This window comes from Barbus barbus (genome assembly GCF_936440315.1).
Source record: "Barbus barbus genome assembly, chromosome: 40".
In the NCBI taxonomy this organism is placed as follows: domain Eukaryota; kingdom Metazoa; phylum Chordata; class Actinopteri; order Cypriniformes; family Cyprinidae; genus Barbus; species Barbus barbus.
The window spans coordinates 18,363,534-18,391,522 of record NC_136718.1 but is presented as its reverse complement, the minus strand read 5'-3'; the positions used below and the strand labels follow the sequence as shown (position 1 = coordinate 18,391,522).

General features: G+C 35.6%; 2 protein-coding genes across 3 annotated transcripts; one reads left to right on the top strand and one right to left on the bottom strand.

Annotated features, from left to right (window-relative positions):
- Window positions 1–78: 78 nt before the first annotated feature.
- LOC306859334 (SH3 domain-binding glutamic acid-rich-like protein 2) lies at window positions 79–9,737 on the bottom strand. Its single transcript, XM_079400338.1, has 4 exons — window positions 9,482–9,737; window positions 3,100–3,285; window positions 1,798–1,869; window positions 79–1,383 (listed from the first exon to the last, which is right to left on the bottom strand). The coding sequence occupies exons 1-4, from the start codon at window positions 9,524–9,526 to the stop codon at window positions 1,369–1,371; spliced, it is 318 nt and encodes a 105-aa protein (XP_079256464.1). The 5' UTR covers window positions 9,527–9,737; the 3' UTR covers window positions 79–1,368.
- A 2,953-nt stretch (window positions 9,738–12,690) lies between these two features.
- On the top strand, window positions 12,691–26,946 carry LOC306859150 (lebercilin-like). Of its 2 annotated transcripts, none has more exons than XM_079400033.1 (8): window positions 12,691–13,069; window positions 14,749–15,099; window positions 16,537–17,078; window positions 17,779–17,916; window positions 21,308–21,404; window positions 21,769–21,902; window positions 22,961–23,201; window positions 23,895–26,946. In XM_079400033.1, the coding sequence occupies exons 2-8, from the start codon at window positions 14,757–14,759 to the stop codon at window positions 24,686–24,688; spliced, it is 2,289 nt and encodes a 762-aa protein (XP_079256159.1). In that variant the 5' UTR covers window positions 12,691–13,069; window positions 14,749–14,756; the 3' UTR covers window positions 24,689–26,946. The 2 variants fall into 2 exon arrangements, with proteins under 2 accessions (XP_079256159.1, XP_079256158.1); XM_079400032.1 differs by having other exon boundaries at window positions 22,958–23,201.
- Window positions 26,947–27,989: the final 1,043 nt, after the last annotated feature.

Genomic DNA, 27,989 nt, shown 5'->3' with positions numbered 1-27,989 from the left:
GCCAGTTGGTTTTTATATTGTTTTATATGCAATATTTGCCTAAATTGAGACTCTTGAGAAACACAAGAAATTATTAAAGCAGTTTTTGAATATGCTTTATTAAAAATTAGTTTTTTTAATTGTTCATTTCGATTCTGAAAGTAAACAACAGTAACTTAATACATACATAAAATTCCATTTTACAGAATGTGTATACATGTGTTTGTGTGAGACGTATGTAAAACATAATTGTGTCCTGAGAATGGTGTGTGTAAACATACATGCTTATTCATGTGGAATCATTTAATGAATGGGTGGGAAGAGTGAAGCAAGAAGCGTATATCACAATGAAGAGTAAATGAAAATGCAGAGAATGTAGGTTTGGGGGTGTTTCTGTTTTGTTTGGGAGGTTTTCATTGTGGCAGTAGATTGTCGAAGAAAATCTAGAGTAGACTGTGTATAAGCTTAAACATGTTCCACAAAATCAACTTTGTGAGTAAACCAACTATTCTCCCCAGCTTTGTATGATATAAGTCACTATATAAGTTACATAAATGGGTGAGGTGAAAGTTGAGGCATCACAGTATGCTACATGCTAACATACCCCTGAGAAGAAAACCACACTTGAACACACAATTAAAGAGGAAAAGACTGCGATATGAGTTCTTTAGAATGTTTTCCAGCAGAAGGAACAAAAGAGATGTGAAATTCCAATAATAACACATAAGGTGTTCAAATACTGATTCAGGACCAGTTTTACACTCAGAAAAGCTTTGAAGAGCCATTATGTGTCGTGGAAACACTGAGTTCAGATTAGCTCTGTTCTGCTGAGATCTTACTTCAGGTCAGGATTCTATTTCCTGTTTTGAGGCTGCTTGGCTTTTGGTCTGAACGTCTTTTTACAAATAGATCAAAGCCTGCGGAAAGGACAACATTATATCAAATTCTTCTGCTGTTTCCCTACATTTCCTTTTGGCCGTCTGTTTGAGCTCTTTAACAAAGAACAACTTACAAGAGATGTGTACATGCAACCTTGCATACTTATTACTCTCTTTGTGTAGATTAACAATATAAGTCTTATGCACACAAACATAAGTTCACTTTCTATCCCTGTATCACGTTATAAAAAGCAGAACAGGCTTTTCATGCACCACATGTACAATGAATGAAACATAACAGCAACACGTACAAATAATTAATTAGGCCATAGAAAACATATGTATTCACCCCGTGTTTGAATAAGGAGAAGTTTGTTAGCTGGAGGGCAGCGTGTGATTGGCAAAAGCATTGCTGGCAGTAAGGGCTTCAGACCAGGGGACGGATGTTACATCACAGGAAAAAGAGGCAAAACCACAGTGTTTCAGTCTAGAGAAATGTCAATGACACAGTCTAGGATTCAGAGTCCTGCAGAGAACAGAATTTAATTCAGTTAGATGTTAATCCTATTCTGCAATCCATAACAATATCACAATGAACCAGTGTGGAGCCAGTAACACAATATGACAAAAAGGCGTCTTAATAATCAATATTTTCATCTTGCTGCTCAGTACAACTATCTAAACATCCACTATGAAAACTGCATAATGTGTTTCATAGAATATATTCTGAATTCACTTTATTTTTCTTATTCCAAATTGTGTTTTTAAGCATAAATCTAACAAAATTAATGGTTAATGGATAAAATAAGAAAATAAATAGTCAAAAGGAGAGAGAAAAATCAAATATATTCAAGACATAGGATTTATTAACTTTTTATTATTTGTTTTTAAAAAACTTTCTTTTTTTGTAATTAAAAGACAAGCCGGAGTGTGTGTGTACCTTTACAGGGGGCAAACGGAGGAATGAGAACACTGTGTTTGTCTCTTTAGACTGGAAGAAATCTTCATAATCCTGCAAAATGATAGAATGATAATGACTGAGGAGAGGTTTTTTTAGCAACTGTAACTGTTTTTGTGCTGTTTGTCTTTAAAATTGGATATAATATTGACATTTTATCTGTCATAAATATCAAACCAAACTAAATAAGAGAACCTGCTGATTCAGATCAATTAAATTATGCCATTTAACATCCATTAACATAATCTAAAATCAAATGACTTCAAATCAGATTGTTTATTAATGATATAACTTTATTCAGAACAATTCTCCAAATTAAACAAAAGCACCTCGGTCATACATTCTTTTAAAAATACACAAGGATAGATGTGTCTTGCCCTCCGTTAGTGTGAAACAGTTAATAGACTTGAAGGAACCGGATCCACTGTTCTGATTGGCTAAAACAGTTGTTGGAGGCGGTGTCTAAGAGTAATCAGGATTATTGTGAGATTACATCAATTGGGCACTCAGCAAAATCCAGACACTTCCATGAGTCAGTCACAAAATATACAAACCTTACCATAACTCAAGTGATGAATCATTTCTAAATTAAGATTCAAACTGTCGTAAATGTCTTTCTGATTCTTTATCCTTTTATGGCAAGAGAGTCACAGTGGCATATTACACTACAACTCTAACTGATAAATAGAGAGTGTGAAGGTGTGAATGTAAGTATTTGGGTGTGCTTTGCATGCAAAATGTCTTTTTTGAAACTTTAAGATTTGTTTTTGGAAGAACAGAGGCATGAAAATGCCTTACCCTTTTCACAGCCTTATATAGGGCATCTCATGCTTCAATGTGATTGGCTAGAGAAAACACAATTAAATACCACACTAGAATGTAATTGGCTGGAAAAGAGAAAGGTGCCATACAACTTACACCATGGATCTTTGTTTACATGTATTGATTTTTAATAAACATCCTCTCAAACCAACCCAATGTGGACTCATTGGCCAGACAGAGAGCTTTTAGCTTATCATTGATTTAAGTGTCTGAGAGGAACAGAGTATTACTTCAGCAGAATCCCTCAGACAGCTAACAGAACCAAATTAATACGCATGAATTGAGGTCTGTGGTATATTGATGCAGATATAACCAATGTGCGAGTATCTAACAATAAATTTGCTTCTAATAGAAGATTATTGAACAAGTTAAGTGAACATGTTTTAATAGGAGAGGGTGCATCACCTGTCCAGTGTTTGATGTATCAAGCATAGTTTCTAATGAAAAGTATTGATGACTCACGCCACAGTAGTGGTCTCCACTGAAGATCTGAGGGGGGAGAGGATTGCCCTTTTCAGGTCGTTTCTCCTCAGGAATGTTCTGGTACATCCAGAGCCTCTGATCCTCCAGCATGGTGATGTCAACCTCCTCGAAGCTGATCCGGTTGGCCTCCAGAAAGCCCACGATGGCCTGCTGACGTTTCTTCACCTGAGGAATCACACAATGGAGTTCTTTGATCAATGATCGGTGATAGATATTAAATGATCTGTGTTACCAAGCTTATTAAAGGCTACTGTCAAACTTAAGAATTTACATTTAGGAGTGTATGAGTAATTATTCATTCACACACTGTAAAAAAATATAGTTGTTTCAACTTAAAATAATTTGTTACCCTGCTGACTTACAATTATTAGTTTAGTCAGCTAAAATATTCCAGTTGTCCCTTAAATTAACATTGAGCAACTTAAAATGTCAAGTTGACCAAACAAACATTTTTTAAGTCAGCAGGGTAACAAATTATTTTAAGTTAAAACAACTTTTTTTTTTTAAATATTTTGTTGTGTCATGCAAAATACATGTTAATAAATTAAAAGTAAATAGTTTGCATTTGTTTTTGTTTTCAATTTATTGCTTTTAATGTTAACTATACATTTTAAAAACATTTTATTGAGTATTTAATTGATATCAAATATAAATACGATGTAGTTTATTCAAAAATGCTTTGTGCATTTTTACAGAATTGCAAAATAGTAAATATAGTTTTGATTGGAAATGCAATGGTATTTACTAATTAAAAGTGTTATTAACAAATTTTGTACTCATCAACCTTGTAATATTCAGCCTTGAAACATTTTGTGTTGGCATGAGTAAAAGTATAAAGTATTAATATACAGTTATACATTTCTGAAAACACAGATGGAAATTCCCATTAGTCAGATGTAGGAGGAGAGTATGGATTAACAAAAAGGGATTTATTTGAAACCAAATGTAAAACACACAGTTGGGACTTCAGACACACCTTAAAATATCCCTAAAATTTCATAGAATATGACTATGCATTTAAAGCACATCAAATATAACGCAGAAAACAATGAACGACTTTGTGTGTATGTTTCATTTGAGTGTCTATTTGTGTGGTTAAAAGGTTATTTAACATCTGTTCTCTGTCTGGTGTCCTGTGTTTCTGAATCTTTCCCCATATTAACATTAAATAAACATTTTGTCCTTATCTTACACACATGTCTGTCACCCTCTGCACTCATCTCTCCGTCGTACTGTTTAAAAACTCAATAGTTCCATTCCGGTGCAACAATGCCAAGTACATTTTCCAAAGAATAAACATGTCTTTCTTTAAATTCCTAGCACTTGTAGTTAATGAATGCATTAAGAAGTGGCAAACAGAGATGAAAAGTCTTCCAAAATGAGAACATTCCTTTTATAAACATCTTCCTCAAAAGCACATCACAGTAGAGTTAACTGATGCTTCAGTTTTAACATTTAAAGAACTTTAAAACTGGAACACATTTTCACATTTTAGCTATAAAAGCAGGTCGGAACCATGTATCTGGAGCTAACAAAATACCTTAAAGGGTTAATTCGGTCATAATTTACCATTGTTCCAAACCTTTCATTACATGAAAAAAAAATCACCTTCTGTGTTTCACAGAAGAATACAGATTGAACTAAAACTAAAACCATAAAGTCATTACTTGAAATAAAACAAACATGAATAAAATAAAAACAAACTTAATAAAAAACAAAAAAAAAACAGTAAACACTATACAGACATATTAAAAAACTAATAAAATGACAAAAAAAAAAGCAACAAAACAAAAAATATACAAATAAAATCTGATTTATTTATCTGGTTGTATAAATAGTACAGTACTAAAATAATACTGGTGTGTAAATAATGACAGAATGTTCATTTATGGCTTAACTATCCATTTAAGACAAAAAATGAAAATACAAATATGTGTGTAGAACCTTAAATCTTTAAACTACTAAGCCATTTGTATACCTTTAGCTGATGATATACATGCATTTTCCCTCAAAAGGCTCCAGAACCAATACTTCTTCAGTCTGCGCACCTAACTACAGAATATGAGGCCTAGTTTCAACAGCTGTTTGAGAGGGCATGACTTACAAAAACACACACACACCTACACACCCTAGTTTGGCAGTACTGAAGTGTGTTGTCCAGAGAGAGAGGTTTTGGATATAACCACATTGTGGAGGAGAACAGATGGAGTACAAAAAGTTCCCTGCCTCACCTCACCTCGCTTTGCCTATCTTTATCTCTCTCTGCTGACTTTGCAGAGCGTGTTGCTGGGCGGCCACTGCATGCAGAGCTGTTTAGATGAATTCTGTCACTAAACACACACATACACACACCTGTGCACATACAAAGCACAGTTGAATAAAGATTGATACTCAGTGATGCGTTGATGAGTGAATCACATATCTCTCACACACACATATGCACATGTTTGACTGCAAAAAAGAAAAAGAAAGAGAGAGAGTGAGATTCTTTGTAAAGATAGAGCAGCTCTCCATTAAGCATTAAGCCCTGTCTGTGCTTTTTAAAAGCTCTATAAAACTCCTGGCCTGATAAACAGAGAGCAGGACAATAGCAGCTCTAGCCTTGTGTCGAACCAGCGCAGCCACACAATGCAGCTATTGTTTTATCCTCAAAACAAAACACTGAAGACATAGCCATTCTCTGTCTATATGATTCATTTTAAGAACTCAACTTCTCTATGTCTGCAACAACCTGTTAGTTAATTAAGATAATAAATAATCACGAACTGTGTTTTCTGTAAATATTGCCAGTAAATCATTGTTACATCGTTAGACAAGTGACTGTCTTTTTTAGTGACTCATTTCTTAATTCAACCGAATCGTTCAATAACGCTGATACGCTCCGGAAGGAAAACCAATCACCTGTCTTTGTGTGCGAGTTATTGAATCATTTGTTCAACCAATTCATTCAAAAACGCAGATTCATTCATTAAGGATGCACAGCAATTCTGTTGATGTTTTGCTAACTTAATGTTTTGAATTACCTTTTTTCTTTTTGATTTTAATTTAAGTTTTAGTCATTTTGTTATGTGCTTTTGTCATGTTTATTAATTTATTTTAAAATACTTCTATTTAGCTTTAGTTTTATTTCAGTTTTAGTTTTAGTTTTAACTTAACCTCCTGAGACCCAGCAAAATAATCCAGGGAAAAAATTGAATTTTTTTCATGTCATTACATTATTTAATGCATAAAAAAAATGTAAAACGATTTTTTGAAATTATATTTCATTCATAAGTTATGCTATGTCCTTGGTAGAGGACATCGAGACTCAATTTAAAATAAATAAATAAATTAAATAAAATAATAAAACATGCATAGGCAAAAATAATTGATTCTTTTAGTTTTCAGGATTTTTTTTTTTTTTTTTTTTTTTTTTTTTACCAAACTTTGCATAAAGATGAGTCTCAACTATGTTATAACAGAATGATTTGATATATCATTTTTCTTTATACAAAATGTGTTTTCTCATTATATACAATGTATCTATAAACTAAATCTAATTTGTATATTAATGTATTTTTGGGGCAACATGTAATAGTGGGAGTAATAATTGACAAGATTTTCATAATAATATATAGTATTTCATAGGAATATGGAAATATAATTTCTTTCTCTATTAATTTGTTATGGCTCCCAATATGCGTAATAAACATACTTTTAGTCCCGGTATCCACATATGAGGACATGTATGAAATCAATATCCTGTTTCGTAACAGAAAGTCATATTTTGATTTGAAACCCCATAACATTTTCCTGAGAAACTCACAGTTTAAAAATTAGTCAGATTTAAATGATAATTACAAAATAGTATCATATTTCCATAAGAGTGACACTAAATTAATATTAGACATGTTTGAAAACCAAGGAAAGGGAGTGATCATGGTGAAACATCCAATCATTTGGTATCTCTGAAAAGCCCTGAATGTGCTCTGTACAGGACATCCAGTCTTAAAACTGTGGCATGTATAGTCTCAGAGAAATTCACTCAAATCTAATGTCCTCATATGAGGATGCAGGGTCTCACGAGGTTAAACCACTGATCTATAATAGAGAATCTAGTCATTTTATAGATCAGTGACCTAAACCAGTGGTTTCAACTTCAACTTATTTATTACCATTAGTTGCCAAGGCAACATTACTAATGGTTAATATTTTAAGTTTAAATTTTAATTTAATATTTATATTTTATTCTATTTCAGCGTTATCAAAAATAAATTTAATAGTTTTAGTTAACAATAAAACACTAGTATCTAATTACAGGATAGTTTACAGAGATATAACAGTGTTTGGTTTGTCATGTGATCACGAGGTGACCTGCTACATTTAAATTTAATTTATTAGGCTACTGATATGACTTGGTTTTGAATGTACATCCTTTTTACCTTTTTCTACTTTTTAACATGTTTTTAACTACATATAATTTTTACATGTGTAAAACTTTTGATTAAAAGATGAAGTGTGCTTTTAAAGAAAGACAAATCCCATGAGTGTGTGTCATCCTGTTTTGAACCAATGAGCTGAATGCACTCTTACCACTCAGCCTTTCTTAACACACTTACCGAGCCTATATCACTGTCGAGCCTGTCTCTCCATTAAGCTCAGCTGACTGAAAATCACTCAGTGAGCGCTCTCAGTCTCAGTTCTTCACATGCATGTGTTAAGTGCAACGGTTGGAGATGGATGAGCGGAACGAGTGGAAAAGGTTAGTCAGGATATGACCTTTATAATCCCCCTCTGACCAAAGCTTATGAGAGCTAATGTGAATCAGCGTGTGTTTGTGTAGCTGTAAGTAAAAATATTAACCCTCACTCATTTGATCCAAAAATCAGCCGCCATTTAGTACAGATTGGTTTCATCAGCCATCACTTGCTTCACATCCTCTTGACACAAAACAAGTTACAAAACAAGCACATGTAAACTGAGTGAACACACACACACAAAGTAAGTCTGTCCACCCATCACATGCCAGTTATTAACTGAAACATTTTCTTTTCTTTTCTAATGATCATCTTAGAAGAATGTCAGCATAAAAAAGATGTTTGCCTATATGAGAGCAGTGTGTGCTGAGACCACAGAGACTTAAAAATAGCTCTTTTTGGGTAAACAATCCGGGTCTTGTAGAAATAAGCAGATAGCGGAAATTAGTGCACAACTCATTTAGGCTATTACCTCATTCTGGTACTATTAGGTTACAGTGCTGAACTGTACTTGCCTCTCTATCTGCTAATATCCAAAAACACATGCTTCATCTCCATATCAAAGCTGTAAAATACACAGTGAGTCACTGTACAAACATCATCTGATAACCATCAAACACCAAATGAATGACATTGCAGGAAAATATGAATACAGTCGCCCCTCCCTCCTCCCAGTCTCTGTTTAGAGACTGTGATCTCCTCATTTAAAGAACTAAAAATCAATGTCACTGGACCAGCCTGCTAAAAGGATGAAATATAATTCCAGTTCTGAATGAATCAGGATATTTCTTGTGCTTTCACTGCAGGCTGTATAACAGAGCGGTTAAAACCGATCTGATCTGCACGCCAGTGATTGTGGCATTGGAGTTGGCAGTGGGATTGGCTTTTACTGTAAACATGCACTTTGTCCAACCTCTAAGCTTTATGGCTGTTTGCAGTGCACCGAGGTGGACAACAGCTTTGGATTATCTCAAACACAGCATAAACCATAACCACTGAAAAGCATTTGATAGAAATAATTTCTGAATATATAGATCAGAACTGAGTTTGGCAGTGGTTATGTAACTAATACATTTTAGAGTCACAATAAGTCATATCTATCCAGAATGTTCTGCAATGTGTGGCTTGAAAATACCCAAATGTACCACAGTTATGATACCATAGTAATATGCCTACTTTGTGTTTTTTGGAAAATTATTCTTCGAGTTCCACGTAAATGCCATGAACATGGATAATTGATTCATGGTTTACTGCCATTTGATTTAATCTGTACAGTGGTATCGCTTGCAAGAGAGGGTGGGTTTTCCAGGATGGGCTAAGTTCATGAAGTGGCCCGGGCTTACTTGAAAATAAACGCCAAAAATGTATTCTTATTGACATATTCATATGTAACTCGAGTGCACACAAAAACCTTACTGAGTGCAATAAATGTATCATGAAGCGAAGTTATTCATATAAATCTATGCAATACATTCTTACATCTATTTAACATAATTATTATATGGAATAGATTATAAAATTACAGATCAAAGAATAATAATTAGCTGTCTTTTGTTGTCATTCCTGGTAGTCTCCAGTTGTACAACACGCAACTCTGAAATGCGCGGTGTAAACATGTTACTCACCGCGACAGACCCGGAGGAGGAGGCGATATACACTCTGATGACCATCGTAATCCTCACTTGCCCTCTCGCGGAAGAATGAAACCTGGGAAATGTTGCGCTCTCCCTTTCTATAGACTTCTTTGGACCTACGGTGACGTCAACGTCACCCTTTGAAATTAAAGTGAGTGCGCGCGCCCGGTGTTCTATAATAAAGCCGCTCGCGCTCCATCAGCGCACTTCTCTCGGGAGCGCGAGAGACTCGCAGCGCTTATCCTCTGGCTCAAGCTCAAGACGTGAATCATGGGAAATGTAGTTTCCATCTCCTACAAAAAAACCGAAGGCTATTCTTGTGTTATTCGATTATCATACGTCGAATACCTGAATGCAAATCCTCCTCTCAAGCAAATATAGCCTATTACTGTCACAGTTAGGATTCCTGCGAAGCGTTATCATAGTGAAATGATATGAAAACCTACAGAAAATAAGGAAATATAGGGAAAACATTATTGCTATTATTCGTTTGTGTAGCTACGTAGAAAGGTTTTGCTTCAGTTGGTTTTGTAGTGTTGTACAAAGTAAACAAAAATGTCATTAGAATCCTTAAATGTTCTTAAAACTTTGAAACTCATAAATATTACCAAGGACGGCATAGGACCACCAATATGCAAAATAAAGAAATAAAGAAAATAAAAAATATTGCAAAAAATTGGATGACACTGCATTGCATTTTATTTTATTTTATATTTTATTTAGATATTATTAAATTGTTTCCACCTACCCACACACCCACACACCCACACCCACACACACACACACACACACACACACACACACACACACACGTTAGTTTTCTAAAACTTCTGTGAATTGTGGGGACTTTCCATAGACTTCTATTACTTTTAAACTGAACAAATTATATTTTCTATCCCCTAACCCTAAACCTACCCCTTTCAGGTAAACGTCATTTACTATTTACAGCTGGCCGATCCCCACAATGCCAAAAATTTCTGGTTTTACTGTGGGGACATTTGGTAGGCTATATATATATATATAAAATTTAATTTAATTTAAATATTTTAAATCAACGGGAGACTTGTGGATGTGGCTTTATTGTGCTTATTTTCAAAGATGTATTATTTTTTAATTTTATTTATTATTATATTTACACATTTATTCGGTCATTTGCATGTTTGTTCTTACTGTTCTTACTGTGAAGACATAAAATATATATTTTAAATCTAAAATATTTTTAATCAATGGGACTCAAATTTTATTATTTGGATTTTATTTAGATATTTATAAATTTAATTTAGCACTGTTTCTATTGAAAATTTATATTTTAACTATAATAATATTTTCATCATCTATAATTTATCTATCATGAGAATGAGAGAAGAATGAGAATGAGAATGAGAATGAATGAGAGAATGAGCTTTATTGGCCAAGTATGTTTACACATACAAGGAATTTGTTATAGTGACAGAAGCTCCACAGTGCAACAGAAAGACAGCAACAGGACAGGACACAGCTAATAAAAACAAAATAACAACAAATAGCCAATAACCAATGTACAAAGCAGCAGAAAAAAAAAATATATATATATAATATATAATATAGACAACTATGTATGTACAGGTCAAGTATGTGCAAATTAGAAATGATAAAAATAAAAATAAAATAAGTGAGTGTGGTGAATGGATAATGTATTAGTTGTGTGTTCCACGTTTATTGTTGAGTGTTCATGAGATGTATTGACTGAGGGAAGAAACTGTTCCTGTGTCTGGTCGTTCTGATGCACAGAGCTTTGTAGCGTCGACCAGATGGTAACAGTTTAAAGAGGGAGTGTGCTGGGTGTGAGGGGTCCAGAGTGATTTTACCAGCCCTTTTGCTCACTCTGGATAAGTACAGTTCTTGGAGAGTGGGGAGGGTTGTACCAATGATTCGCTCAGCAGTCCGGACTACCCTCCGTAGTCTTCTGAGGTCAGATTTGGTCGCTGAGCTGAACCAGACAGTTATTGAAGTGCAGAGGATGGATTCAATGATGGCGGAGTAGAACAGTTTCAGTAAGTCTTGTGGCAGGTTGAACTTCCTCAGCTGGCGAAGAAAGTACGACCTCTGCTGGGCCTTTCTGACAATGGAGTCAATGTGAATATCCCACTTCAGGTCCTGAGAGATGGTGGTGCCCAGGAATCTGAATGACTCCACTGTTGTTACAGTGCTGTTCATGATGGTGAGTGGGGGGAGAGCAGGGGGGTTTCTCCTGAAGTCCACGATCATCTCCACAGTTTTGAGCGTGTTGAGCTCCAGGTTGTTAAGACTGCACCAGACAGCCAGCTCCTTAACCTCCTGTCTGTAAGCAGACTCGTCACCTTCCTGGATGAGGCCGATCAGTGTGGTGTCATCTGCAAACTTCAGGAGCTTGACAGAGGGGTCTTTTGATGTGCAGTCGTTGGTGTAGAGAGAAGAGCAGTGGAGAGAGAAGTGCTGATGGTGCAGGTGCTGGATGAGAATTTACCAAGCTTTACTAACTGCTGTCTGTCTGTCAGGAAGCTGTTGATCCACTGGCAGATGGAGGTGGGGACGGAGAGCTGGGTTAATTTATTTTGAAGGGTTTCCGTGATGATGGTGTTAAAAGCGGAGCTGAAGTCCACAAACAGGATCCTCACATAAGTCCCTGGTCTTTCCAGATGCTGCAGGATGACGTGCAGTCCCATATTGACAGCATCATCCACAGACCTGTTTGCTCTGTAGGCAAACTGCAGGGGGTCCAGTAAGGGTCCAGTTATGTCCTTCAGATAAGCCAAAACCAGTTTTTCAAATGATTTCATGGCTACAGACGTTAGGGTCACAGGTCTGTAGTCATTAAGTCCAGTAATTTTGGGTTTCTTTGGGACGGGGATGATGGTGGAGCGTTTGAAGCATGAGGGGACTTCACACAGCTCCAGTGATCTGTTGAAGATCTGTGTGAAGATGGGGGCCAGCTGATCAGCACAGATTTTTAGGCAGGCTGGTGACACACCGTCTGGACCTGGTGCTTTCCTTCTTTTGTTTTTCATGTGAGTGTTACCGTCACTCTATAGTGCTATCATAGTAACACCAATCTGACTCGAAACTCGCTTTTTAATATCTTTCTGACGGTTTTTTGCTCCTTTTACCCGCGCCTGACGCCTGTCTGTCAATATAACATCAGCCGAGCTCAACAAGTGGCGACTGACAGGGGCGCGCACGTTGCCATGGAGAAGCGTCACTATGACACCGGTAGCAGAAGGCGAGGCGTGGATTCAGAGATTTCACCAACTCCTTCAGTAAAGCACATATTCCTCTTCAAAAGCTACAGTCTCCGCCATAATCGACCTCAGATACTGCTTGTTCAAAGGACAGACGACCAAACCACCGCCTTCGCCCTCTCTTTACCGTATCGGATAAGGTTTTGCTAGTCGTTTGGCGTCGTCTCTACAGTTCAAGAGTGCTGTGTGTTGTCCTAGTTGCACGATATAATCCCAGCTAGCTCGTCATGTAGCTGGCTAGCGAGTTTGCGAGCCGTTAAGCGAGCCACATTATGAAGAAACTGACTGTATAGATATGAATACTTAGAAGGGCAAGGAACTGGTAAGTAACGTTACTTTTAATATGATTTCACGCGCGTTGTTGCAGTGTACGTTCAGCGTTTGCTATTGTTTTTGTCTCTCGGAAAACACAAAGTACGAACAATCAGGTAGTAAACAAGAAACACTAGAAGCTTCTTAAGATATACACGCACGTATTAAGATACAGCCTTACATTGTTTTGTTTTAAACGAAGACACGTTGACCGCTTTTTTATTCACCTGTAGTTGGACTTACTGTTACATTGTTATATGACTTAACGTTACAATTCTGACTTTGAAAATCTCTTTTGTTACGTTATGTTATTTGGCAATACCAACTATAATATCTCCAATATTGTTAGTTCATCACAATATTACGTTATATATTTCCGAATATAGCCTATATATTTTTATATCATCACTTTAGGCTCTATTTATTCAGCTTTGAGTCAATTTTATAGGAATATCAACCAAACTGATTGACATTTGTTGCTCTTATGGTTACTAAGGCCATTCAAACTGGCCTGTCAAGTGCTTGATGCCAGCATGTCATATATATATCCAAAACACTGTGAAATGGGCTCCTCATTGGCAATATATATATAAAAAAAGGTTCTTGTGGCAGGGTTCGAACTCGGGACGCCCATAGCGCAACAACACTGTATGTCGGCGTGCTGCCTGCAAGGCTATCAGCACCAACATGAATGCATGAATGCATTAGATTTTGTTTATTAGTAATAGTAGTAGTATTTGAAATAGACAAGTAGCAAATGGGGCTGATATTTATTTGGTGAAGGCCTCATAAAACTCAAGATTTCCTTAATTCAGATAGTTGAATATTAACTTTAAATATTTGATCCTAACTTTAAATAATTTTTTTGTTTGTTTTTTTTGCAAATATTTAGATTTCTGGCACTTCATAATGAGTGTCATAATAAACATTTTACCAAAAAAGAGGGAGGTGAAAGGTCAGGCAGTAATTGAATGTGTTTAGCATGCCATTAAAGAATGAATGAAATTATTGGCCACTTACAAAAGGGCCGACTCAATCTCCATGGTGACGGTGACCAGAGAGGATATCAGGATTCTGCTGGTTCAGGGACAGAAAGAGGAGGACTTGCCAGTAGCCTTACAAACAGGTCATAAATCAAGCTTTTTTTATGAGGATACAACCAATCTCCTGTAGCTCATTTTTGTCTTTTATCCAGCTCTATTGTTTGGTGATACCTTATTTGTACTTCTGATCTTTATCAACTATTACACAATATATGCCCTGATTTGATAAGACAATGTCTGGTTAGAACATAATACAAGTTGAATATGCAGTCTAAATGGCTTAGTGTTCGAGACTTGCTCAGTTGTGATTAAATAATAGTAATTACGTAATTTTATGGCTGAATACAACAAACATGCTGTGGCTGTGGCAAAGATGCTGTTAATGAGCAACAAACATGACAGTGGCTTGATGCAGTCCTGATGAACCCTCTCAGACAGCTTGAGTGCTTAGTGTCTGGTTTTATGTCACGATTCGCTGAAGGCTCGCACACACAATCTAATATGCAAACATACTGTGCCATAGCAATCATGCCTTATCTGATTTGTGTGTTTGGATGTATGCATGCTGCTTATTAATTGTGAGTGAAGCACATATTTAGTCCAGTCTCAGTCTGATCGGTCTCGATCTTTGTGAACTGTATTGCAGGGAGAGACATGGACTTGCATGGGGATAATCAGGAATCAGAGCACAGCCGATTGTCTCACCATAGTGATGGGAAGATCTCGGAATCTCCTTTTCTATCTGGAAAACTGGAGAAATACCGGAAAGACATCGAGAGCTCGATTGGGGATCATGTGCGAACCAGAACTCGAGAGCCAGCCAGAGACCCAGACCGGGATCGGTGTTCAGATGGAGAGCGTAGCAGTCCCTCTTTCTACTCTGATGATTATGAAAACGTCTCACACTCGGATCGGTCTCTCTCGCCGTCAGCCTCTCCATCTCCACAAAGAAGAGGGAGGTCTAGGAGAGTGTCCAGCAGCCCCTTACATCGAGCAGGTATGCACACACATTATATGTAAACATACAAGTCTGAAATCATATTGAAAATCTATGTAGAAAAATCTAAGTCTAATTTAATCTAAATTTAAGGATTTTGAAAAATTAAAACAAAGAAACTTTATGATGTAAAATGAGGAATAAATATCTAAGATTCTGCACTATATCTAGGTCACTAATCTAATAAGAATACTCCTTAACATGATCATCACAATTTGAACAAACTTGTGGAGTTCATATAACTTCAGCACAGTACTATATTTATGTAAAAAAAAAAAATCTTGTTTACTTCTCCTTTTCACACACCATAATGGAACAAATTCATCTGCTATTCAGAAGGTCAAATCATTTCTGTACACCTTCTGAAGCACATGAAATTAGACAGATGTTTCCTCTTATCCACCAATTACAGGTATAATGTAATTAACATAATGATCAAGGTCATCAGCAACTGAATCCTGTGGTGATTGGGCATGGCCAGCTTTTTTTTTTTTTTTTTGTGGCTAATCATGTTTCTTGAGACCCTTTGATTGCTGTGATTCAACCCAGGATCTGAGGGATGGGCGGCTGTGTGATTTTCTCACTCAAAAGATACTCAGTTGTGCAATCATATAAATGAGTCCTTGGTGCATATATCTCACGAGACTTGTGAAAGACATGGCCAGGTCACATTTCACTCCAAAAACTAAAAGAAATAAGAAATCATATTTTGCCTGAACAATATAAAGCCAAGTTTGAGGACCAAGATTTTTGCCTTACAACAATGTATCATAGTTTCTATGATTGTAATACCATAATGCTTGACAATTAACAGATTTGAAAAATAAAATAGTAATATAATTTACAAATAATATAATTTAAATGTAGCCTAGATGTCCTTAATTGTCACAAAAATAATGTCATGATGCAACACATCCTAATGATCCTAAAAATAGGTTTCTTCTTCTTTGTGCAAAATGTAATTTCACATTTGTATTTTATTTTGTTATTTGAAGTAAAATATAATCTATTAACCTTTAAATTGACTGAAGCATTGTTTAAAGAATTAGAGAATAACTGTTATGTTCTGCAGTACCAATGATGACCAGCAGATTGCACAAGAAACATTTAGCATCAAGTGTCATGTGAATGGAAAATCATGTTTTTAAAAAAAAAATTATTAATACATTTATTCTGAGGTTGCATTAAATTGATCAAAAGTGACAAAGACTTTACATTGTTACAAAAAATTCTGTTACAAATAAATGATGTTCTTTTGAAATTTCTATTCATCAAATAATGTTTCTTGAGCTCAAAATAAATATATTGGAATTATTTCTGAAAGATCATGTGACACTGAAGGCTGACATTTTAGCTTTGCCATTACAAAAATAAATAAAACACACACACACACACATATATATATGTGTGTGGTTCTATATTGGTTTTTCTTTTCAGATGTACGTAAAGGTGTGTCACGCCGTCTCCCGCCCCACTCCCATCATCATCAGCAGCGGTCAGGAGGCATCCGATCCCAAACTTTGAGTAAAGATGCTCCATCCAAAGAAGTGGACCCGGTCACCAAACGCATGCTGTCTGCCCGCTTGCTAAAGATCAACGAGTTGAAGAACGCATTGTCTGAGCTGAGGCTGCATGCAGACGAGTTGCAGCGTGAGAACCGTTTACTGCGACAGATGCAGCTCCGGCAAGAGAAAGCTCTGCATCGCTACAATGACACAGAGAGCGAGATCTCGCAGCTGTTGTCTCGTCATAACAATGAGACTCATGTACTGCGTGAGAGGCTGAGACGCAGTCAAGAGAACCAGCGCACAGCTGAGCGCAGCCTCAGGGAAACTGACGTCCAGCTCCAGCGCTGTCGCAGCCAGCTGCAGAAACTGCAGCAACTCGCAGATGACCAGAATCTTGGTGAAAGGGAGGAACTCTCACGAAAACTTACGTATACTCAAGGCAAATTACAAGAAAGTGAACGCAGAGTGAAGGTAAAAGAAAATACAATCAATCACACTGTCCAGGGCTCAACAATAAGGATGGCTCGCTGTCCCAGGGCAAACTGTCACTTGTTGAACTTGCAATATATCTTACATTTTGCAAACTTAAACATTTGGTTGTGAATTCTGCCTGTCAACTTTTCAAACCTGTAACAAAGGTCAAATTATCCACTGGCTAAAAAAGTGGTTTGACCATGTATGTCATAATTAAGTGTTTAAGAATTAGTTTTTTTATATAATTATAATGTTGTTTTTTCTTTTTAGGAAAACTTAAAATTTGATTAACATTTTTATTTATAGAAATGAATAATAATAAATTATATATATTTTTAAAGAAATTATTATTTTACTATAATTCAATAATTATTATTGATTATATAATAACATTTACACCTTTAATTTAAATTTATAAGTTTAGAATTTTTTGTGTGCATCTTAAGATAATGTCTTTGCATACGATACAAGTGATATCCTTCTGCAAACCTTCTTATTTTCCTTATATGTTTACTTTTACCATTTTGTTGAATAAATGAGTTTGAGCCATTAAAATGCATAAAGCTGTTAACAGAGGAAATGAACTGTTAGGGGCTACTGTTGATTATAATATCATCATCATCCTTCGTCATGCAGTCAGTATGCGTTTATGCCTTTTTATGACTCTGTGTGTGTAATCTATGTAATGTGTCATCAGGAATTGGAGAAGAGCATGGAGCTGAGTAGCGGGAGCTTTCAGAGGCAGCTAGCTAATGAGAGGAAGAGAACCCATGATGCACAACAGGAAGTTAAAGCACTACAGGAGGAAGTGGAGAGGCTTTGCACTAAACTAAAGGTACCAAATACTGTACATAAAACACCCACAAACAGGGTTCCTACAGGGTTTAGAAAAATATGGAATATGATTGAAGTATTTAAGTATTAAGTATTTCCAGGTGGAAAAGTATGGAAAATATTTGTTTCCAGACTTTTGCCCCTGTTTATTTTTTTTTTAAATAATAAATTAAGAATTTAATGAAAATAAATTTACCGTACAATTTATCATTCATGGGAGCTGTTTAGTGATTCTTTAGTGACTGACAAACATATCCGAATGAATTCATGGTGCACTCTTTCATTATGCAAAATGCAGGTTATAAGCATTTTGGGTTTCTTCTCACAGTATTCTTAGCACCGTATTACATGGCCTCAAGGACCTTTGCAAAAACAACAAATATACAGACTTCTATGTGCACAAACCATTAAAGAAACTATTAACCCTTGTATTATGTTCCGGGTCAATTTGACCCATTTAGATTTTTGAGCTGTCGGAAATACCAGTTAACCTGTGATGTTATTCTTGATATTTTGTTACTTCTTCTCATTTAGGGCCATGAACATGCATGCAAAGTGAGGATACACTGATGTGTTTTGAAGTTTACACAAATAATTTTCTAACGATTTTAATGTTCGCGGGTCAATTTGACCCACTTTTTTTTTTGTTCCAAGGCAACTGTACAGACCCAAATTAAATATATTTATTGGGTATATATTGTTATGTTGGTGTTTTTCCTACCCTGGAAAGGGAAAATTTTGCTTTTCCTCACTATATTCAGTACTAAAAAGGACTTTCTCAGACAAAGATGGTAAAAGTGAACTATCATTTCTATTTTCAACAGATATGAAATACTACCCAACTTATCTTTTTCTTCAAGAAATTGTGTGACTTTTTCCCATTTAGGGCCATGAACATGCATGCAAAGTGAGGATACACTGATGTGTTTTGAAGTTTACACAAATAATTTTCTGACGATTTTGATGTTCGCGGGTCAATTTGACCCACATGTTTTTTTGATCCAAGGCAACTGTACAGACCCAAATTAAATATATTTATTGGGTATATATTGTTATGTTGGTGTTTTTCCTACCCTGGAAAGGGAAAAATGAGCTTTTCCTCACTATATTCAGTACTGAAAAGGACTTTCTCAGACACAAATGGTAAAAGTGAACTATCATTTCTATTTTCAACAGATATGAAATGCTACCTAACTTATCTTTTTCTTCAAGACATTTTGTGACTTTTTCTCATTTAGGGCCATGAACATGCATACAAAGTGAGGATACACTGATGTGTTTTGAAGTGTACACAAATCATTTTCTAACGATTTTGATGTTCGCGGGTCAATTTGACCCACTTCTTTTTTTTTTGTTCCAAAGGAACTACAGACCCAAATTAAATATATTTCTTGGATATGTGTTGTTATGGTGGAGTTTTTATACCACCCCGAACTTTTCCTCACTATTTTCAGTACTGAAAAAAGATTTTCTGACACAAATGGTAAAAATGAGCTATTATGTATCTGAAAAAACTTTGTAAAACTAAGGTCCCGTGTCTACTTTCTCTCAAGTTACATGAAAAACTATTTTAATTAGTTTTATAATCCAGTCTTTTATATAGGTTAGAATGACACACTTGCATTTGTTCAAAGGCAGCTGCACAGACACAAAATAAAAACATTTCTTTTGATGTATGTTTTGTTATGTCTGTTTCTCACTCCCCTGTGAAAGTATTCCCACACTTTTGCTCAGTGTTGCAGCAGACTTTTGACAGAGACAGCAGGAAAAATAATCTCAAAAAGATTAACAGTCAAAGAAGTAATTTCAGAGATTATAGAGTCTGAAATTAGCTGCAGTTAGGGATGTATGGGATAAATGGATTGATATCCTGCCTCTAATGTACAATCCTGGACCACACGTCACAGTGGATGAACGCCTTGTTCCATTCAGAGGACGCTGTCCTTTTCGCCAGTACATGCTCAAAAAGCCTGCAAAATATGGCATTAAAATTTGGGCAGCCTACGATGCCAAATCTATGCATACAACATGCAAATTTACACAGGCAAGCCACTAGGTGAAACACCTGAGAGAAACCAGGGGATGCGGGTTGTTCTTCAAATGAGTGAAGGGCTGCAAGGTCACTGCATAACCTGTGACAACTTCTTTACATCCTACAAACTTGGTGAAGAGCTACTCAAGCGAAAGCTGACTAAAGATGCGAGGTGTGCCCCACCAAACATGACACCAAAACCAGCACCATGTGTGTAAAATGCAAGAAGTTCATCTCCAGAAAGCACATGCTTGCTTTGTGCACATCCTGTCAAGAGTGACTTTTTTATATTGTTCCGTCATCCTAAAGAACAAAAGAGCCCGTATAGGGAAGCCAGTTTATGGAAAAAAAAAATTAATTTAATTTCACAGCAATATTAAATTGTTTATTTAGGATGTTTTGAACATAAATGTGGAAAAAAAGAAAAAAAGAAAATGTTGAATAAAAAATTTAAAATGTTAAAAGTTACAGTAGTTTATTTTCAACATTTGTTAAAACAAACATGTTTAAAAAATTGTGGTTAAACATTTTTGAAAATCATACTTTTTGTTATTAATTGTTTGCAATGTCTGGCAAATGCTCATATTAAAATTGTTCTGTTCATACCTGATTCCTCCTTGTTTTTCATAATGTGATATTTAGGGAATTGCATTGAATTCAATTAGGGTCAATTTGACCCGCTCCATCAAAATCGTACCCGAAAATCGAACATAATACAAGGGTTAAACTTAGCATATATTACAATGCACACTGAGCCACCTATTGTGCCATCAGCCCATTTTGCAATGTGGTTTCATAGCCTCCACAAAGTATGCGTTAAAGGGGGTCGTCTGATGCCCATTTTCCACAAGTTGATATGATTCTTTAGGGTCTTAATGAAAAGTCTATAACATACTTTGGTTAAAATTTCTCAATGGTAGTGTAAAACAGCACCCTTTTTACCTTGACAAAAATGGCTCTTTTCAGAGCAAACCGTTTTGTTGCCTTCTCGAGGGCACAAAAAAAGTTTATTTTGTACATGTAAAAGTCTGTATTTTTGTTTTATTTATTTTTTTCTTTGTGTTGTCACTTTAAGAAAATCAATAAAAAAAACCTGAAAAAATATAAATATTTACAGATGACTGTGGTATATACAAAATATATAGCTGAAAATAATGCTCTAAGAACCATTTATGTGAAATATGGTCTGAAAATCTACTGAGAGGTTTAGAAATTCAAACCTGGAAAGGTATGGAATTTTGAAATGGAAAATGTGTAGGAACCCTGCACAAATCAAATGCAGATTTTAATTAGATTTTGATTCATTTAATCACAAACCTATCATGTCATAGTTGAATTAATTTTTTGCATCTTATATCAGGAGAAAGAAAAGGAGCTGGATGCTCGAAACATCTACGCTAACAGGATGCTGAAAGCTCCTTCCAGAAAAGAATTAGAGAATGGCAGCAAGCGAAAAGGTAGATCTAAGTCCCATTGCACAGCTGTACTAAGCACCTTCCTCCCATGGCCTTCTTACACACTTAAACATAAACACTCAAACAGTTCATAGTTATTATTAGCAGACAGGTAATGACTCCACAACAAACATCTTCCTATGGTGATTATATTCTCGTGAGATTCACTAGTGACTCCAGCTTTAATTACAGTGGTTACTATGGATTAGATATATCACTTTGACATTCATATAACAATCTTCATTCAAACAAATCAAGTGTTTGAATAGAAATTGTATGGGCTCTAAAGGGTCGAGCATTACATTATGTCTGTGTGCCTGTAACGTATGCATTTTGCCACATGTTTGTGTTTGTATATGTATTGAAGTCTCCAATACAACCAGCACTAAGGCAGTACAGACAGAGGACAGGACGTCCTCACTGGACTTCCCATCGCCGCCTCCAACTCTTACCAACGAACTCCCACCTGACGACCAGACCGATGATTACCTCTCTCTTAAGGCATGTATAATCTGCTCAGTAGAGATCTTATAAACTACATTCATTTACAACAATTATTAATTAACTATATATATTTAATTAATGCAAAATAATAATAAATAGATATAAATAAATATTTTTACTCTGAATAATTGATTTGATTTATTTACATGTAATATTTATAGACATATCTGTCTGCAATCTTGGATTTTTTAAAATTAATTAAATAATTAATTCAATATGTCTTTTCTGAGCTCATTGAACTTCACAGTATTTTTTCTGTGAAGGATACAAATAATGTTGCCTTAGTATTTGGCTTAAATAATCTTTTGGAATCTCTTGTCATTGAGCTATCATGTGATGCTTCAAAATGCAGCCTCACTAGGTTTTGGAACAGTGAGCTAGAAACCTCAGCACACAATAAAATGTCTCTCAGATTTAATCCTCATGAGGAAAGAATATATTTATTTCATTTTTTGATGGTTATATTTGCAGTTATTCTTTTGTTAATAGATTGATTTAGCTTGTTAGTTGGCCAGAGGAAAACTGGCTCCCTGACTGAGCCTGGTTTCTCCCAAGGTTTTTTGTTTCTCCATTCTGTCACAGAGGGAGTTTTGGTTCCTTGACACTGTCGCCTCTGGCTTGCTCAGTTGGGGACACTTGATTTCTAGCGATTATCGTCAATTTGATTTCACAGATACTATTTAAACTAAACTGAGCTAGACCATGACATCACTAAATTCAATAATGAAATGCCTTTAACTGAAAATTGAGTGTTTAATCTTATTATTATACATTACTGACACTCTGTCCTCCAATTTGATACTGTTAAGTGCTTTGACACAATCTGTATTGTTATTGTATCAATGATGCCAAATGTCATTGGTTCTTGTGTGTCTTTTGACTGATTGCGACCTGCCAAATTTAAACATCACGAGGATGAGAAAATGCTGACAGTTTTCATTTTTGTGCAGACTAAAATAATATTTCATTGAGCAAACTTTGTGGAAATGATGAACATTGTGTTTTATTCTATTCCAGTCCTTTGTTATCCATTTTCTTCAATAATATATCAGCAGGATCAGCCAGGCAGGGAGCAGAGACCTAAGGAAGCAAAAGAATGGAAGATTCAAGAGTTTTGGAGGGAAAGAGAGAAGGAAAGAGGCATAGAATCTGAGATGGAACGAACCAGGGAGAAGGAGAGAGAAGAGGAGCCAATGCATGACAGAGAGAGAGAAATGGATCTGCTGAAAGACAAGGAAATGCAAAGACTGGATCAACAACACAACACAAATGAGAAGATCTCAAAGGGAAACAGAGGTAAGTAACTGATTATAGATGCCATCCTGCTGTCTCAGTTAAAAACAAATGGACATACACAAACAAATTGTATAATTAACATAACAATTTGAATAAATTAAATACTGTTAGCTAAAATATAGTTAAAATAGAATACCTAAAAAAGAAGCTCAAATAACTAGTTTTCAATCATGTACAGATGTGTAGGGTGGATGTTTGTCAAATATTTAATGTACACAACAGTTCAAAATATTCTTATTCTCACCAAGACTGCGTATATTTAATCAAGACAGTAAAAACAGTGATATTGGAAAATATTATTACAATTTTAAATAACTATTTTTTATTTTAGTATATTTTAAAATATAATTTAATCCTGTGATTGTACTGCTGAATTTTCAGCAGCCATTACTCCAGTCTTCAGTGTCTCATGATCCTTCAGAAATCATTATTAATGTTCAAAACAGTTTTTTTTTTGTAGAAACAATGATAATTTTTTTCCTGGAATAGAAATTGCAAAAATAGAATTTATTATAAATTCATTTTTTGTAACAATTTAAAAGTCTTTACTGACATTTTTGATTATGAATGCATTTGATTTTGAATGCATCCTTGCTGAATAAAAATATTGGTACTGACCCCAAACATTTGAACGGTACTCGACTTGTTGAAATGCATGCTTGCATCTACAGTAGTTCTGTTTCTTTTAAATAGGCCTGGACAGAAAGGAAGAAGATTGGAGGATTGGCCTGTCTGTATCTCAAAAGGAGGAAGAGAGCAGGAAGCAGCGTGAATGGGAAGAGGAACAACTTAAAACAAGAAATCTGGAGATCCAGGCCGTCAATCAAGAGAGCGCAGAAGAGGAGCGTCAACGTAAAGAGCAGCTACTGGCTAAGATGCATGAGATCGACAAGCAGACTCAAGGTCAGGACTCAGACTTCTTTTCCGATGACACAGGAAGTGTCCGCTCTCCTCCTCGGTTGTCCGAGCAACGGAACCACAACGGTATTTTCAAATTCACAGAACCTGAAAAGAACACAAACACACTGGCGAGTGGGAGAAGAGCGGGTGGTCTCCGAACACATGGACCAAGTGAGGATCTTGATCTTGCCTTTGGCAGCTACGCCCCTTCTTTTGGTAAATCTGCCCCCCGTGCTGGTTTAGGTGCACGCAATGCAAATCAGACACCTCGAGAACTAGATGAAGGGCTGGATCTGGGTGGCCTGGTCAAAGAAAGGAAGTCCAACCTCATGCAGCAGCTTTTTGGTGCCTCTGCCACACCACCTCCTTCAGATCCATCCAGCAGGATGGAGATCCTAAGCCCCCCTCCAACAAGCCAGTTCCCATCAGCACCAGTGGGTGGACGCAAGAGGGACACAGACACACCAAATGGACTAAACATCAGTTCTCTCCCCAATAATAGGAGCACTCTGCAAGTCTCCAAGAGCCGACCCGCGGTCAGGGCCATTACGTCATTTGATGATGACATAGAAGAAGTCACACTCTGAATAGGGCACTTTTATACCCAATACGAAAGAATCAGTTTTTTTTAAAACACAAGGAAAGAATCCAGAAACGTCTGATATTTTGTTCTGAGCTCCCTTATGAAGTAATCGCTGATTAAACAATGCTTAGTTTGCTAATATGCCTCTTTTTTTCTAACATTTCCGACAAAATCACAGAGGAACACTTTTTTTTGTGAAACTTTTTTTCATGGTTAGGTTTGCATGATATATTTAAATACTCCCCTCCTATACATTTTGCATCTGAAAGGGAGAATCCTACAAATGCATATACTTCAGTAAATTCTGACAGTAGTTTTTTTTTTTTTTTTTTTTCACCAAATAAGGGTCTGTTCTGGTGCAAGCTTTTAGCAAATCTGGGCCTAAATGTAAAAAAAGTCACCTGTAGACAAGTAACCACAGTGTAATAGATGGTTTAAGTCAAACTGTAAGAGTGATAATCTTACCCTTGCTGATGTAATCAATAAGAGTGATTCATATCAAGAATGTACGACCCGTCAAATAGGGAAAACAACCGTTGTGACTTGCAAGTCGTCTAAACTACTTATACCTCAGTGGAAAATTTAGAAGTTTATCAGAGACACTTGAAGGGATTTTAGATACTTGTTTTTTGAATCTGACTCATAGTGACCTTGATGATCAAGTTTTGTTTTGGTGGCTAATAAAATTTGAAAATTGTGTGGGGGGGTCAGGTATTTTGTTTAATAAAAATAATTCATAAAACCATTTCATGTCGGGTTAGTAATATTTAAGGACTATAAAACTTTACATTGTGCCCTTGATCGGTGTGGGAGACCAGGTCATTTGTGTGTTTTTATTGCTGAGAAACTCCCTTGATTACCACATGAAAGTTAAAGTTAATGTTGTATTTGGATTTTCTCTCCATGTTACAAGAATGTGATAATTAGAGCTAGAGGGTGTATGCATTCGCTGATAGTCTTGTGTAAGATTCAGTTTGTCTGAAAAGAAGAGCTCTGCACTTTCAGTACTGATATGAGTGTGACAGAGCTTTGTCCTCTCAGAGAGCCACGCTGCGGCTTGACTGACTCAGGCCTGGGCTGTGTCTTCTCCCACACAGCACTTTGTCTCTCTCCCCTCTCATTTTAGATAAATGTTAATGTCAATTATGTGACAAGAGAGTCTGGTTCATAAGATACAGTAAAATTTGTAGTTTATAGATTAAACGATGAGACAAATACTCAAATTATATGTATATCTATACAGGACACCCAAAAATATGGACAGTTACAAATGTGTGAATTTCTTTGCATTAGCAAAATATGCAGCCAAGTGGCATCTTCTCAATTCTAACAAACCAGTCTTAATTTGAGATTTGTACTATGTAATATTTTTAAAGCTAAAATGTTGATGCTGATAAGTGTCTCTTGATTTGATATTTTATTATTTAATACGGTGATTCTATGTGTGGTACAAGTGTACACATATTTTTGGGGGCCACTGCACTTTTTTAATGTACATGGTATGATCCTTTTTACTTTAACCATTTAGTAACCAAAAAACTCTGAAGCAATTTGACTTCCACTTGAAATCTCAGTTAATACAGTGTCTTTATTTGTCTGCTTATACGTGATGTTTTCATTTTTTCTAAATGTGGGGTTATCTGTGAGAATTTGTCAAGTAGTTGTGTTCATTTTTTTTTATTGTAATTAGAAGAAATGTTTTGCTCTATATAAACTGTAGTAATTTGGTATTTATTAAAGCATTTCAGGGTTTCTCAAGTATTGAAATACTAGAAATAATGTGGTTGATGTTGCTTATTGTGACTTTTTAAAGAGGGATGTCAATTTATACAAGCGAAGATAGATTTACAATATACTATAAACACGAATCGAATACTTAACTGTGTTTAATTTTAAAATACTTTTCATCTCGAGGCCACCGTTACTCAAATTTTTTAAAAGAACAAAATCTGCCACTAATGTAGTACTCACTGGTGAGTTTTATTGTTCTGTCAAAATTCTCACTGCAAACTGACTGAGATCTATCAATTGCCATGCTTTAATGGTGATCCCTCAATCAGTTTTCCAGAGCACTGCAACATGTTACTGTATAGTGCTAAAATGGTTCATTGTGAAAGCAAATTCTATTATTTTATGATATTACAATGGCTTGAGGTTGATTTTGTGTTTTTTTTTTTTTGTTGTTGTTTATCTGACTTTGTATTGTATAGTAAATTTTGAAATAGTGATCCTCGATGAACATCAAATACAGTTTTTATGGTTAAAGTGTGTTTGTTGCATCTTTCCACAAGCTTTAGAAAGAGAGATGTCATCAACATCATACACACTGGAATACGCATAACCATTAGTCAGCACATGACATTGTGTATGGGGTGATCTCTAGAATCAGATCCATAGATGTGTGTGACCTAGAAATATATGTTTGCTACATGAACATCTTTTGTCATTAGCAGGAAACCTCTGATTGTCTTCTCTAGAGTGGCAGCAAGCTTCTAGAGGTACATGTGTGTTGTGAAGCATGGTAGAATGTTAACCATTGTCAAGTTACTATAGAATGTCATCCATTGTAAGGTCGTGGCAGAGATGTGGCCATTGTGGAGGGATGCTATTGTGAGCTTGTGGACGAATGGTTCTGTGTATTTAACCTTCACATGACTGTCATGTGTGAATCAGTTCTATTAATAATGAGTCAATTATAGGTTTATAGTGGGAATTTTGTGACACCTGTCAAGAAAAATGTCATATTTCTGTATGTAACATTTCACACATAAAGATGTTTTGCCATGGATCAGAAATGCCCAAACCAGGGCCTATGGGCTAAAGTTGGCCATGATAAACTTTGATTTAGCCCGCTATGTCATAACACAAGAACAGGCAAAATAGGAGGAAAAAACATGACATTGAAGCATATATTCAGTTATGGTTTATATTTTGTTTTTGCATTGAAATGTTAAAAAGCAATGTTACTAACATTGATTAAAATACCTTAAAATAAAAAAGATATTTAAATTTTTCTTTATTTAATTTGGTTATAATTGGATATAATGCAAAATGGCCCTCAAACAGATTAGATTTTTGGCCCTTTTATATTATAAGTTTGGGCACATTTAGGCCTGTATAAATAATGAACCATGCCACAAAGATATTTTTGCCACATATATTCATTATTATTATTTATTAAATCATGGCAGTATTTATTGTATTACTTTTAATATATGATCATTTTAAGGTTTTCGTTAATTTTCTCTTTTGATTTTGGGGTGAAATGTGGACATGTCTGTGACCTTTCTGTGCGATTTATAACT

Coding starts and splice junctions, on each gene's coding strand:
- LOC306859334 (XM_079400338.1), bottom strand. CDS start 9,526: ATGGTCATCAGAGTGTATATCGCCTCCTCCTCCGGGTCTGTCGCG. Junction 3,286..9,481: donor CCTCCTCCGGGTCTGTCGCG/GTGAGTAACATG, acceptor GTGATTCCTCAG/GTGAAGAAACGTCAGCAGGC. Junction 1,870..3,099: donor GTGGAGACCACTACTGTGGC/GTGAGTCATCAA, acceptor ATCATTTTGCAG/GATTATGAAGATTTCTTCCA.
- LOC306859150 (XM_079400032.1), top strand. CDS start 14,757: ATGGACTTGCATGGGGATAATCAGGAATCAGAGCACAGCCGATTGTCT. Junction 21,405..21,768: donor GAATGGCAGCAAGCGAAAAG/GTAGATCTAAGT, acceptor TATGTATTGAAG/TCTCCAATACAACCAGCACT. Junction 21,903..22,957: donor ATGATTACCTCTCTCTTAAG/GCATGTATAATC, acceptor ATAATATATCAG/CAGGATCAGCCAGGCAGGGA.